The sequence below is a fragment of the Vulpes lagopus genome, chromosome 8, assembly GCF_018345385.1.
Source record: "Vulpes lagopus strain Blue_001 chromosome 8, ASM1834538v1, whole genome shotgun sequence".
NCBI lineage: Eukaryota > Metazoa > Chordata > Mammalia > Carnivora > Canidae > Vulpes > Vulpes lagopus.
Window position 1 is genome coordinate 130,453,048 of NC_054831.1, and position 14,989 is coordinate 130,468,036.

Consider the following 14,989-nt stretch of genomic DNA (forward strand, 5'->3'; position numbering starts at 1 on the left):
TTGAATTCCTGCTCCGTGGCCCCGGCTGGTGTTGGACCCTGGGTGAGTCACTTTGCTTCCCAAGCGCCTCCTTGTCCTCGGAGTCATTGTAAGAATTAGGAAGAAGAATTTGTGGGTAAATGGCATGTGGCCAGCTCTTTGGTCATGCTGCATTCCCTCCGGTGCCTTGACTCTCCCCTTGAGTCGGGCTCTCCCTGTATCGCAGGTTCCACGTGGGCTGCTGACGAGGGACTCAGGTAGGTAATGGGCTGGGTGGAACTGTGATCGGATTTCTCCTGCGGGACCACAGCAACTGACGCCCCTCCCTCTGTACCCTCATTGGCTGTGGCACAGCAGACAACAGAAAAGCCCAGATGTACATGGAGGGAAGGATCAAGGCTCCTGGGGCCCAGCCAAGTCCTGGGATGAACACCGCCAGCAAGAGGCCTGGTGCTGAGCCCACCATATCAGGAGTCAGCCAGGTAAGGGCCCCGCACCTCATGTTCTGACCCTGCTATTCCCAGCAGGCCCCTTTCCCCACCCCTACCCAGATTTCCTCCCCAACTGCTTTAATTAAGACTCAGTTATAAGTGACATGAAATCCAATCGAAACTGGACTAGCCGAGCATGAGAATATCTCAGCTTGGGTCACTGACAAATCTACCGGTAGACTTCAGGTATGGCTGGATCAAGGTGCTAAATGAGTGCCTCTTGGCTCTACCTTTCAATGTGCCATTCCCCGGCAGGCTCGCCCTGAAAAATGGCAGGATTTCCCTGGCCACTCCAGGCTTAAATCTTCTCATCTTACATCCTCTGGAATAGCATCCTCAACAGGAAGGAAGTGTTTTTGCAATAGTGGAAAAAAGTCTCTGGAACCACTGTCATTGGCCCAGATCGTGGTCACATGTTCATCCCTGAATTAGTCACCCTGGCACGGCAGAGTGGCCTGGATCTCTTGATATAACGGAGCCAGAGGTGGCACTCAGTTGGCTTCACTGAACCTCCTGCACCCCACCACCACACACGCATATAAAATGCTGACTGCTTTTACGAGGATAGATGCTGCGTGAACAAAAGCAAGAATTCCTACTTCCTCTACTATGTGCCTCCGTGGCCTCCCACCCCTTATAACCCGTATTCTCCCGGCAGCAGCCCCAGGCTTCCATCCGTGCCCCCCCCCTCAGCCCCCAGCCTGCATCCAAAGCTGTTGTCACACCCCTCAGCCTCCTTCCATCCATCCTTCTAAGTGCCAAGTGGCATGACCTGAAGAGCACAGACCAGGCCCTCCTTCCCATCTAGTTTCCCCAGAGCCAAAAATGTCACCATACAAAAAGGTCAATGTTCCAAAGTATTGCCCTCTTCCTGTAACTTCTGTTATGAGTCATGGCTTCCCCTGGGGGCAGGGAGAGCATCTGAAGGTGGCGCGGGGGTCTCCGAAGGAGGCTGGGGAGGCTCCCTTCACCTCTACCCCTGATTATTGGTTCAACGAGCAAAATCATGGGATGGGTCTCAGTCCCGTTGTGCCACCATCCATATGACCTTGGGCACTGGCCACTGCACCCCTTGGAACCCCATCGTCTTGGATGTGTCCTGGCGAGGACCAGCTGGGTTCGGTCCCTGTAGGCGTGAGCACAGGTGACCTTAGTGTTGGCTTTCGGCACAATCTGGTGTGCCAGCCGTCATCATCGGGCGATGGAGCCAGGTCATCCGGAGTCGCTGACTCGGTGAGGCTCGGGCCTAGCTCCCAGTCCTCGGGTTTCAACTCGAAACTGACCGGCCAGGATGGGAATCAAAACCCAGGTCCAGGGCCTGGGCTCTGAAGTGGCGGAAATCGTGGACGCCTCTCTTGGGTCCTCTCAGGGTCTTGCTGTCCTTCGGGGGGCTCAAGCAGGCTGACTCAGGGAGCCCCCTTGGCTCGGGGGCTACTCCGGACCTCAAGTCTGTGCTGGAGACGTTAGTGCCAAGTGACAGCGTCTGGGCCCGGCCGCTCCCTCCGGGGGCGCCCCTGTCTCCTCCTCGCCACCATTGTCCAGTCAATGGCACAGGCACAGGATCTCTCTGGCCCCGAGGCCAGGACGATGCCCAGGGGGAGGGAGGAGCCCTCCCAAGTGGGTGCATGTGGCCAGCCCTGGGCCCAGCGCCCTGAACATCTCTGTTGCAGGTTGCGTTTGCAGATGTTGCAGGGGTGGACAGTGGGAAGCAGCCCTCATCAGCCCCAGGAGGGCCAGCGAAGGGGCCCAGACCCAGGGAATCCTCGGAGGACGGGCCTCTGGAGCTCAGGCCCCGGGAGCAGATGCGTCCGGCAGGACCAGGGTGAGCTGGGGACTTCTTGGAGAAGGTCCGGGAGAGATCTCTGCGAGTCACGTGGGGGACAGGGACGAGGCAGGAGTCCCTGCCAGAGCGCCCTTGCTTCTCTGTCGTGCAGCACAAACCACGCTTTGTAATTATTCCTGGAACCTTCCCCCTCCCCCACTGTCCCAAGGCTTCTTTTATGTGTCCTGCTCAGCCCCAATCCCTCCTGCCTGGGACCGAGCCTGGCACACAGCAGATGCTCAGTAAATACGTGTTCACTGAATCAATGGAAGAATGTGCAAAAGAGAGGCAGAAACACATTTACGTGGCATTATTGTTACTGTTTTCTAAATGCTGTATATTTTTTTGACTTGTCTATAGTGAGAATGTAAATCTTTTTAATTTTTTTTTAAGATTTTAGTTTTAAGGGCCACCGGGGTGGCTCAGTGGTTGAGCGTCTGCCTTCGGCTCAGGGTGTGACCCCGGGGTCCTAGGATCGAGTCCCCCATAGGGCTCCCCACAGGGAGCCTGCTTCTCCCTCTGCCTGTGTCTCTGCCTCTCTCTCTCTCTCACATGAATAAATAAATAAAATCTCTTTTAAAAATGCCTTTACTAGGCAGCCCAGGTGGATCCGCGGTTTAGTGCTGCCTTTGGCCCAGGACGTGATCCTGGAGACCCGGGATCAAGTCCCACATCAGGCTCCCTGCATGGGGCCTGCTTCTCCCTCTGCCTGTGTCTCTGCCTCTCTCTCATGAATAAATAAATAGAATATTTTTTAAATGCCTTTACTTTTATCTATTTCTAGAAATATACCTAAAGGAAATAATTGGAGATTCAGGCAAAGTTTTATGCAAGCTTTTTCACTATCGTGTCATTTTCAATACTAAAAACTTGGAAATGCCAGTATGCCTTAAATACCCGCAATAGAGGAATGGTAAAGTCAAGTATGCTTATCTATAAAATATAGAATTTGGGGGCCCCCTGGCCGGCTCAGTCAGTGAGGTGTATGACTCTTGATCTCAGGGTTGTGAGTTCAAGCCCCATGTTGGATATAGAGATTACTTAAAAAAAAAAAAAAACAAGTAAATAAAATAAAATATGGAATTTTATACTTTCACTTAAAAAGCATGTTTATGAAAGACTTTTTGGCAGGGAAAACATTTATGTTGTAACGATCATTAAAGAAAGATTGCAAATCTATGTATGCAATATAATTGTATCTATGTAAAATTAAGCAAATATTTCAAGATGGTAATGAAATAAGTCCCCACGACAAATATATATGCACATCCATAGGAAGAAGCCTGGGGGAGGTACTCCAGAACCCAGACATGAAAGTGAGATCTGAGTGGCAGATTCAAATCCTGAGCTGTCACCTGTAGCCTTGTGACCGTAAGCTCAAGTCTTGTCTTCAAGTCTCTCAACTTCTGTGTAACCCAGTTCTCTCTGATTTTTCTTTCTTTTTTTTTTTTTAAGATTTTATTTATTTATTCATGAGAAACAGAGAGAGAGAGGTAGAGACACAGGCAGAGGGAGAAGCAGGCTCCATGCAGGGAGCCCGATGTGGTACTCGATCCTGGGTCTCCAGGATCATGCCCTGGGCCGAAGGTGGCGCTAAACCACTGAGCCACCTGGGCTGCCCACTTTCTTTTCTTTTCTTTTCTTTTCTTTTCTTTTCTTTTCTTTTCTTTTCTTTTCATTTATTTCTTTATTTGAGAGAGAGAGAGAGAGAGAGAGAGAGAGAGAGAGAACACGCAGTGGGGGGAGGGGGAGAGTGAGAATTTCAAGCAGATTCTCTGTTGAGTGCGGAGCCTGATGTAGGGCTTGATCCCATGACCCTGAGATCATGACCTGAGCTGAAACCAAGTCAGATGCTTAACCAACTGAGCCCCCCCACAGGTGCCCCAAGATTTATTTTGAAGTAGTCTCTATACCCAACATGGAGCTCAAACCACAACCCTGAGATCAAGAGTCACATTTTCTACCGATCCAGCCAGCCAGGTGCCCCTGATTTTTCCTTTTTTCTAAACAACAACAACAATAGTAATAATAAAGTCCTAACTCCCCTAAACATTGACATCACAGTGTGTGGGATTTGGGGAATTCGCGTCAGTCCTTCACTCATCCTCTCCGGCCTTAAGTCTGCCCCTGTGGCGTGTCTAGTCCTGCACAGGCGCTCTGGGGAACCACTTAGGAGTTTAAGAATATAAAACCGTGGCCCAATCCAGGAGCTGAGGTGTCACTCTGTTGTCCTCCCCAGGAAGAAGCAGTCAGCCCCCCGGGAAGGGCCCGGGGAGCTGCAAGCAGGCCGGGAGCAGGTCAAGCCAAGAAGTGAGCTGGGGGCGCTGCCTTCCAGGGTCCCTGCAGCACCTGAAAGGAAGCAAACCGCGGCTCAGCAGGGGAGACAGCAGAACCCAGGGACGGTGAAGGGCCAGGTCCTCCAGAGCCACCAGGTAATGTCCACGGAGACGTGGGCAGGAGGGCACAGGAGGACCGCCCCACGGGGGACACAGAGAGCCCCCGTTTCGGTACACTTGCATCTATTTCTCTCCGCGCCCTGGAGAGGTCAAGTGTCGTCAAATGTCGGGTGTCTGTGGGTCACTGGGACATTCTGGATGTTCTTGATTGCAAGACTTTGCAACTATGTCAATGGGTGCTGGGGGCGGGGAGGAGTTGAGGGCTTCTGGTTACAATAAACATAGGGTCCTGCTGGATTTAACAAAGCTCAATGGGTTTTCTTTACACTAGGATATTCTAGAAGCTCTTTCTTAGATGCTGAGCAATGTGGGACCTTGCCGGAGATGGTTGGAGCTTGGTGCCTTTTTAAAACTTATTTGACTACAAATGCCTTTTTACTCATTTTCTTTTTAAGATTAATTATTTATTTATTTTAAAAAGATTTTATTTATTTAATTCATGAGAGACACAGAGAGAGAGAGGCAGAGACACAGGGAGAGGGAGAAGCAGGCTCCATGCAGGGAGCCCGATGTGGGGCTCGAGCAGGACCCCAGGATCATGACCCGAGCTGAAGTCAGATGCCCAACCTACTGAACCACCCAGGTGCCCCAATGCTGAACATTTTTTAATGCACTTATAGGCCATCTATATATCTTCTTTGGATAAACGTCTATTCAAATACTTTGCTCATTGTTTAAATTGGATTGGTCCTTTTCTAAGAGTTCTTTATACATTCTGGATACTAGTCTCTAATGAAATACATGAGTCACACATTTTTGCTTCCATTTTATGGATCATCTTTTCACTCTCTGCCTTTTTTTTTTTTAATCAAGTTTTTTGTCTTCTTAGTATTGAGTTGGGGTTCTTACATATTCTAAATACAAGTCCTTTGTCAGATATGTGATTGGTGAATGTTCTCCTCCAGCCTGTGACTTGTCTTTTCCTTTCTCTTAATAGTGATTTTCAAAGAACACGAATTCTGAATTTTACTAAAGCCTAATTTATCAATCTTTTCTTTAGGGCTCGAGTTTTTGTTTTTGGTTTTTTAAAGGTTTTATATTTATTTATTCATGAGAGACACAAAGAGAGGCAGGGACACAGGCAGAGGGAGAAGCAGGCTCCATGCAAGGAGCCCGACGTGGGACTCGATCCTGGGAATCCAGGATCATGCCCTGGGCCAAAGGCAGACGCCCAACTGCTGAGCCACCCAGGCGTCCCTGAGGTCGAGTTTTTGGTGTTATTTCTTGCACGTCTTTGCTGAACCCAAGGTCACATCGGACATTCTTCTATGTTTTCTTCAAGAAGTTTTATAATTTTAGGCTTAATCTTTAAATTTATGATCCATCTTGGGGTGCCCAAGTGGCTCAGTCGATTAAACATCTGCCTTTGGCTCAGGTCATGATCTCAAGGTCCTGGGGTTGAGCTCTGCTCGGTGGGGAGTCTGCTTCTCCCTTTCCCTCTGCTGCTCCCCTTGCTTGTGCACGCTCTCTCTCTGTCAAATATGTAGATAAAAATCTTATAAAAATAAAATAGAATAACTAAATAGATAAATTTATGATCCATCTAGAGTTAATTTTTGTGCATGGCATGTTGGATCGTGGTTCAGGTTTTGGCTCATGGCCATCCAACCATTCTAGCACTATTTGCTGAAGACTATTTCCTACTGAATTTACACCTTTGTTGCAAATCAAAGGTGTTGAGCATGTATGTGTGAGCTGATTTCTGCATGCATCTATTTATCTTTATTCCAGGACCACACTGTCTTGATGATAAGTCGCTTTAAAATAAGTCTTGAGGGCAGCCCGAGTGGCTCAGTGGTTTGGCGCTGCCTTTAGCTCAGGGCCTGATCCTGGGGGACCCGGGAACATGTCCCATGTTGGGCTCCCTGCGTGGAGCCTGCTTCTCCCTCTGCCTGTGTCTCTGCGTCTGTGTGTGTGTGTGTGTGTGTGTCTCTCATGAATAAATAAATAAAATCTTTAAAAAAAAAACAAAATAAGTCTTGAAATCAGGTAACATAACCCCTTTTTAGGGAGCACCATGAAGGATTCTTATACTTTGTCCGTTAGGAAATCCATTTAAAGGGAACCGCCTCACTTCCTCCAAGCTCCACTTCTGTGTCCGCAGAGCAGTGTGGACTATGACTTTGGGTAGGCTGTGACTCCCGTGGGCCTCAGCGTCCTTGTCCCTGAAAACGAGGGTCTGTGCTGCCTTCTAGGGATGCTGAGAGCACTCAGTAAGAGGATGCTTGCAGTGCCTGGCTCACAGTAAGCCTGGGATAACTGGTCTGCCGGTGAGTGTTGAGGCTCACCTGGGAGCCAGGATCCAGGCTCCTCATTTTGGTGTCCTGTCCTCAGCAGGACCCAGCATGTCAGCCCAGCCCAGGTCAGCAGGCAGCTAACGAGCCAGACATAGTGCAGCCAGTGGAGACCTCTTGTATCTTGGACAGCTGTGGGCAGCGGCCTGGAGGCAAGCTCCCCAAGAGGGTGGACACCCCACACATCAGGCCACAGGAGGCTCTACTAGAGCCTAGCCCAGGGGGACAGAAGGAGAGTCTCCAGGAGGCAATGCCCCTAAAGGACAGGGCAGCTCCGGAAGAAAACACGGCCGACTCCTTCTCGACATCCACACCAGGACCTGAGCCACTCAAAGGAAGGTAAGTCATCCTCTGGGGTGCTGTCCCTTACCCGACTCCCTGACCCAACAATTAAGTTATAGATGAGATGAATTCTAGTCCTGATTGCTCCTGACCTGATGTAGGACCACGGACCACTCATGCCCTTCTGGGCCTCAGTTTCCCCATCTCTATGATAGCTCTAATACCAGAATTCTTTGTTCTGCAAACCTGTACTTTAACCATGGGGATGTGAGAGAATGAGGGTCCCCTCTGAGATTAGAAGGCCGGAGGAATGAAGCTGGGATAGTGGACCTGAGTGTCCTGGGTGCTGGGGGAAGGTCGGTGCAAAGGACGACCCTCGAGCTGTCCCTCTGCCAGCCTGGGGTCTCTCCCTTTTTTAGAGTCAAGACTGTGGAGACCGAGCCAGCACCAAGGCCTGTTCCTCCACCGGTAAGTGGAGCCCGAGTAGGGATGGGGAGGGTGCGAGTCTGGAACCAGGGTGAGGAGGGAGGCAGATGTGGGACGGGGGTGGTATTTGGGTCCAGCTGGGGAAGGTGTGAATGTGGATGCACCTGTGTGCTTGTGTGAGTGTGCACATGTGTGTGCTTGCACGTGTGCATGCATGTACACATGTGTGTGCATCTTGGGTCAGGAGCAAAGGATCCCTTTATACCCTGGAGCTTGGAAAGAGGAGCAGAACCCTGGGCTGGTAGCTGGGTTTGTCAGAGGAGATTTTTTTTTTTTAGAAGGAAGGTAATATAACGTGTTTATGCTGATGGACAAGATAGAACTGGGTGCTTTAGGGACAGCACGACAGGCAAGAGCTGCATCTGACTTGGGAGGAAGGGCTGGACAGGAGTCTACATGGCCTGGCTTGGTGGCTGGAGGTGGGTGGAGATGATCTGCCCCTGTAATAGGGGGGACAGACGCAGGAGGTGGCCAGATTTGTCAGGTGAATCAGTGGGCATTTATTAAGTGCCTCCTGCGTGTTGTCACTGGACAGTCGTGGATAGAAGAGGCAGACGAGTCCTGCCCCCGTGAAGCTTACCCTCTGGTCAGGCGGCAAGCGGCCGGTATGGACACGCCACGGAGGCTGTGCTGATCCCAGTGAAGGAAACGAGTGATGGGGCGGCCGTGACCCACTCGAGGCCCCGGCTCGTGGCACTGGGGGACAGCAGAGCCCAGGCGGGTGCACGGGAGGTTGCAGGGGATCCTCCGGGGGCCCAGACAGGAGGGGCAGTGCAAGGCTGCGGCGGAGAGCGAGTGGCAGGGGAAGCTTTGTGGGACAGTCTGGTGGCTGGAGGCCTCCCGGACCCGCCCCCCTGTCCTGTCCCCAGGAGGTGAAGGACCCAGTGCAGAAGCGGCCTCCGGAGCCCACGGTGGCCGCAGGGGCCCAGACCCTCGGGAACCTCCGGCAGGGCTTCATGAAGTGCTTGCTCCAAGTGGAGGAGGAGGAGGCCACCCGCCGGAGGGCGGCCAAGGCCCGGAGGTCCCCGCGGACCCTGACCCCCGCGCCCACCTCGGCCCCCCAGAGCCTGCCCCCAGCCCTGCCTCAGAGCCCGGCCTCGGCCCCTGCCATGGCTCCCTCCTGGGCCCGGGCGCCTGTCCCCCGGGGGTCCCCCGTCGCAGGCCTGGACACGGGCTGGAGAAGAGCGGAGCCCTGGAGCGGGGACAGGAGCCTGACCGGCACCAAGGCGCGGTAGGGGCCACCCCGAAAGGGCGCGCTGTCCCTGGCGGCTCCCGTCTAGACTCTTGCCCCTGCCACCGCACCTGTTCCCTCTCGGGGTCCCCCCCCCCCACGTAGCTCCTTTTCCCCATCCCTGCCAGCTTTTCTCTTTCTAATTCCCCGAAGGCGTGTCCCTCCCCTTCACGTCCCCTGACCCCTGCCTCGTCCTCCCCAGGGTCACTCCGAGGCCCCCTGACCTCCCGGAGCCCCCCGCCAGGTCCTCCCCTGCCCCCCCTTCCCCTGGCCCTCTCCTCGCGCTTGGGGGCTGCCGGGCCGGGCCGGGGCGGGGTGGCTGCATGTGTGCCCTGTGCCCGGGCCTGTCCTCAGCAGGCAGGAGCTGGAGGAGCGCGGCCTCTTCACGCTCTACCAGACCTGGGACGAGAGGCTCGAGGAGCAGCTCACCGTGAGGCAGGAGGAAGGTGAGGGCGCAGGCCTGCCCGGGAAGCCCGATGCCCTCCACAGCCCTGGGCCACGGCCGGGGGCGGGGGGAGCCAGAGCGAACCCTGGGCCCTCTCCCTGGGGTCCAATCCTCTTCCAGGTCCAGAGCCACCTCTCCGAGTAAGTGGAGCGGGTCCTGCAAACTTCTTTATGTTTCGGAGGCATTTCAGGCTCCTGCAACCCAAGCCCACTCACCCCTGTGGCCTCTGGAGGCGGCTTGGAGGGGGGAGGCAGGGCTCTGGGGCTCCCAGGCTGCCCCAGACCATCCCTCACGGTGTGACAAGACAAGGGGACCCTGGACAAGTCCCATTTCCCACGGCAACCTCCCCACGCCCTCCAAAAAATGCTAAAGTTCTGAACAACCGCCTGGGGGAGACTCTGTGCCCTTCGTCTCCATCGTTCTTGGCGCTGGGCCACAGGACCCCACTTGCCCCCAGGAGGAGGAGGAGGAGGAGGGAGCTCTGAGCCCCAGCCCAGGCCCCGCAGATCCGCGTCTGTCCTCCCTCCGCCCTTCACTCCTCCCCCAGATCTGTGCCTCTCCACTGGCCCCTTCTTCTGACTTCCTGAATGCGCTCTCTGGCTCCCCATGACCCCCTCCTCGCTCCTTTAGCATTCCAACTCTCTAGCCATTTTCGGAGAGGCCCTTCTGCCCCACACCCTAGAGCAGAGTTCACGGGCAACATGCTTCTGTGGCGCAACGACGCGGGGTTCCCACCACGACCGACCGTCAGCCCCCTCCGGCTGCCCTGCTCTGATGGCCCAAACCACCAAGCACTACGGTCACATCTGAGTTTAAGAACCATTCTGTTCTTTCCCTTTTGCCTGCCCTTGGTGGGTCCCCACTGCCCCCAACCCTAGACCCTAGTCCCCCTTCCCCTCCCCATTTCAGTTCTGTGTGTCAGGGAGCTATCACGTGCCAGGCACTGAATTAACACAACTGCTCTCGGAGGATGGACTGCTCTGCCCCTCTCACAGATAAGAAAATCGAGGCTCAGAGATGTACGGTGACTTGCCCGTGGCAGTTGTGAAAGGTCGGCTTGCGCGGCCGTAGTGGAGCATCACACAGATCAGGAGGTCACAGGCCTCAGATCAGGGTGTCAGCAGATTTGGTTTCTCCTGAGGCCTCTCCCCTCGGCCTGCAAGTGGCCGCCTTCTCCTGTGTCCTCACGTGGACTTTCCTCTGCGCACACACATCCCGGGTGTCTCTTGTGTTTCCACATGTCCTTTTCTTATAAGGACCCCAGTCAGATTGGGTTAGGGCCCACGTTACTGTCTCATTTTAACTTAACCACCTCCTTAAAGGCCTTGTCACTAAACGCAGTCACACCCTAAGGTACTGGCGGTTAGGGCTTCAACAGAAGAACTTCGGTGGCATGCTGTAAGCCTCAGTTTCCCTACCATGGCCATGGGAACAAGCATTCCGCTCCCACGAGGCTGTTGGAAGAATTAAAGGAACACGTGGCTCTAGAGAGCCTAGCACAGTGCCTGGCACGTGGTAGGGGTGCCCTAACGTGGGTGTGCTCCTGGCACAAAGTGAAGGTCACTAACGAGCTTAGCTTTTGCACACCTGCTGAACCCTTGGCCTGACCCTGGAATAGAGCGGAGTGAGCGAGTGTGACTGCGCCTTCCACTGCCACTCTCGTAGTTGCCTGTGCCCCTCTACCCAGCCATGGGGGTACAGGATGCAGGACAGGAGGGGGGTTGGAAGGGGCGGGATGGATGAGGCGGGAACCAGGCGTGTCCTCACCTCACGTGACCCCGCTGTCCGCCCCAGCCTTCCGCAGTTACTTTGAGATCTTCAATGGCCACGGCGAGGTGGATGCACAGAGCCTGGGGAACATCCTGCTGCTGGTGGGCATCTCCCTGACGCCGGCTCAAGTAGAGGACGCCCTGATGAGTGCTGATGTTGATGGTGAGTGGGGCGAGGTGTCCTCCGGAGTCCCGGGCGGGGCCAGCAAGGTGTGGTTTGATGCTCTACTGTTGCGGTCTGGAGATTTTTCATAAATTTTTGAGTGAGGGGCCCCATCCTGCGTGTCCATTTTGCACCGGCACCCACAAACGATGTAGCTGGTCCCGGCCCCCAAAGTTAATGCTCTCTGAGCGCCTACTCAGTGCCAGCTGCTGGGGATTCAGAGATGACAGTGACCTACCTCTTGACCCTAGGATGTAGGTGATCTCTGAGATCCCTCCCTTCTAGGCCTGCGTGTGTGCTCCACAGGACATTCTCCCATGACTCGGTCACTCATTTAACCAGCTGTGTGACATGGGACAAGTCACTGAAGTCCACCAAGCCTCAGTTTCTGTACAATGGGGCTGAGAGCAGTATCCATCTCACCAGGCTGCTGCAAAGCAAAAGAGATAATCCAGGCAGAGCTTTGAGCTCAATGCCTGGTGCACAGAATGTGTCCAGGAGACACTGAGCTGCTAGTATTATTCATCAGTAAATATTTATTAAATGCCCACTGTTTGCACATTTCTGTGCTGGGCACTGAGAATGGAGAGATATGTAAGACCCAGGAGACCTGCATTTGAGATGCTCACATAGCGACACAGGAGTGAGAGTCACCAAAGGAAGCAGTGCTTAAGGTGGCTTGGAGGCAGGGATCAGGAAGGAAGGCTTCCTGGAGGAGGTGGTGCTTGAGCCAAATCGTGAAAGCTTAAATATTTATTAGGCAGGGACCGAAGGAAGAAGGGCATTCCTCTTGCTAGAAATAAAATACACAAAGGGAAGAGAATGCAGCGTGAGAGGAACCCCATGTGGTTTGGTTGGCTGGACAGGGCATGGGGAGCAGTGGGGCTATAGGGGCCTGGGCACACTCCATCACTGCACGGGGGCGAATCCACACACACAGCCCGAAATTGAGCCCAGCTCTGCCCCTATGTGACTCTCGGCAACAGCTTGCTTTTCTCTGTGCCTTAGGCTCCATCTGTGACATGGGGATAAGAGGCACCTCCAGAGGGTGATTAGAGACCATTCATCTGTCTAGTAGTTCAGAAAGCATCTGCTGAGACTTACTTGTCTTTTTTTTTCTTTTTAAGATTTTATTTATTTATTCATGAGAGACACAGAGAGAGGCAGAGGGAGAAGCAGGCTCCCTGCGGGGAGCCTGATGGTGGACTCCATCTCAGGACCCTGGGGTCATGACCTGACCCAAGGGCAGATGCTCAACCACTGAGCCACCCAGGAGCCCTGACTTACCCATCTTGTATTAAAAGTTTTATTTAAAAAATAAATAAATAAATGAATAAATAAATAAATAAATAAATAAATAAATATTTTATTTATTTAAGTAATCTCTACCCCCAACGTGGGGCTTAAAATCACAACCCTGAGATCAAGAGTCACGTGTTCCACCAGGCTCCCCCAAGATCTTCCCGTCTTAAGCCCTGAGGACAATAGTGCAGAACCAAACAGACCCAGTCCCTGCCTTCCGGCGCCTCCATTAAATTCCAGACCTTATGAGTTGTGGTTGAAATACAGGGTTTTATGAGTGTGTAGTGGGCAGCTGACCCGGTCAGATCTGACGTCTCTGGGGCAGGGACGGTCAAGCAGAAGCATGCATAGGATGTTGACTAAAGGGTTGGAGGGCAGTGGAGAGGATTCTAGGAAGAAGCAGCATGTGCAAAGGCCCAGAGCAGGGAACATGGCCCCAGTGGAAGAAGAGATCTATGCTGGGGGTGCTTGGCCCCAGGTGAGACTGGAGACAGGTAATGGAGCAGGTCCTGAAGGGCCTGGAAGGCCGAGGTGGGAATCTTGTGGGTATAGAATTCTCATGCAGTGACTAGCACTTGTAATAATAACAGTTAATGACATTTAGTGAACTTGTATAATACACACAGCCCTGTTCTAAGCACTTTGCTTCGTTCGATCTCCCATGAGATAAGTAATGGTTATCCTCCCCTATAGATGAGAAAGTTAAGGCCTAGGAGGGTTTGGGGCTTTGCCAAGGTCTCATGGATAGTAAGTGAAGGACCAGGGATGTGAGCCCATGCTGCTGCCTCTAGGATCTGGGAGCTTCCAACACTGGAGATTTTAATTTTCACCTTCTACTTTTCAGTGTGCACTGCACTTGCTGCACTGAATGTGTGCTGTATACGTGGTGCATACGTGTCTCCTGTGCGTTTTATAACCAAACCCATTGAGTAAATGATAATAATCGTGCCCAGGCTGCAATGCCTGGGCCCACGCTGGAAGGCCCCTGCCCACTGTTCTACCTCTGGCCTCTGCAGGAGATGGTCGTGTAGGCTTCAAGGACTTCCTGGCTGTGCTGACAGACACCAGGCGCTTCTTCTGCTCCGTGGGTGAGTAGAGACAAGCCCAGAGGAAGGGGAGCTTGGTGAGGAGCTTGGTGGCTGGTGGACAGTGGGCCTCTGGAACTACCAAATGGTAATTGCAGACATCATCCCATGTCCCCAGAACAGAACGCCCTGGCGGACATGGCTCCCCCGAACCCCCACACCCTATTCTTTGAGATCCTGTCCCTGCTGGTGGAGATGCTGGCCTTACCTGAGACAGCCTTAGAGGAGATCACCAAGTGAGTGGGGCTGGTGGTTGGGGGTGGAGGGTTGCAGACACAGAAATGGCTCCTAGTATTTTGGGCAGCTGAGGAACTTTGAGAGTTAGGACTCTTAGTTGCAAGTGAAAAACATCCACATAAAACTGGTTTAAGCAAAAAGGGACTATATTGGCTCACATAACCGATCATGGCTGCAAGAATGGCTGGATCCAGGAGATCAGATGATACCAGGAAGGCTATCTCTCCTGCTCATCTCTGTACCCTGGCTTCAAGCTCAGCTAGGCTCTTCTCACAGTGGGAAGGATGCCAACCGTCAGCCCCATGCTCCTACCCCTCTAGTCGAACAGATTCAGCAATAAGAGGAATTCTTTCTTGCGGTACCCCACACAGCATCCCAGAACAGGAGAGGTGGAGACTGCCTGGGGCCAGAGAGCACTGGGGATGGAAGCCTCCGCATGTCTCCAGAGTGGGCTGGGGTGGTGGTAGTGGTTCAGCTAAGGAAGGTATAGCTACATACAAAAGGGACATCAGCACTCCAGGGCTAAAAGCAAAGCGTGCTGGCAAAATGGCCCAGCGGGTCTCTCTGTGTGTCACATAGAGGCTTGTCCCTGCCACTGAGACCAGGCCTCGTCCGCATGGGGCCAGAGGAGGGGGAAAGAGAGCAGGCTATTTCAGCAACATCACCTTGGCAATCCCAAGACAAAAGGTCTTTTTTCCTCCCACCATCTGTAAATCACTCTAAATATATATGATTCTGAAGAACATAAATGTATAATTTTAAAAACAACAAAACAAATTCCCCATGTGTCCATTTCCCCAGTTTACAAATAGATCATTTCTGGGACTCCCGGGTGGCTCAGTCAGTTAAGCATCTGCCTTCGGCTCAGGTCAGGATCCCAGAGTCCTGGGATCGAGTCCCTCATCAGGGTCCCTGCTCGGTGGGGAATCTGCTTCTCCCTCAGTCCG

General features: G+C 53.1%; 1 protein-coding gene across 5 annotated transcripts in view; it reads left to right on the top strand.

The window, feature by feature from the left end:
- Positions 1-14,989, top strand: part of SPATA21 (spermatogenesis associated 21) — a 27,301-nt gene continuing 12,312 nt past the window's right edge. For 2 of the 5 annotated variants that reach the window (XM_041766084.1, XM_041766088.1), the window contains exons 1-11: positions 1-236; positions 334-461; positions 2,141-2,292; positions 4,532-4,724; positions 7,083-7,381; positions 7,744-7,792; positions 8,680-9,041; positions 9,396-9,487; positions 11,281-11,418; positions 13,737-13,808; positions 13,924-14,041. In XM_041766084.1, coding sequence (XP_041622018.1) covers positions 125-236; positions 334-461; positions 2,141-2,292; positions 4,532-4,724; positions 7,083-7,381; positions 7,744-7,792; positions 8,680-9,041; positions 9,396-9,487; positions 11,281-11,418; positions 13,737-13,808; positions 13,924-14,041 — 1,715 coding nt within the window. In that variant the 5' untranslated portion in view covers positions 1-124. The remainder of the gene's footprint in view (positions 237-333; positions 462-2,140; positions 2,293-4,531; positions 4,725-7,082; positions 7,382-7,743; positions 7,793-8,679; positions 9,042-9,395; positions 9,488-11,280; positions 11,419-13,736; positions 13,809-13,923; positions 14,042-14,989) is intronic. The other 3 variants (XM_041766085.1, XM_041766087.1, XM_041766086.1) reach the window with 3 other exon arrangements.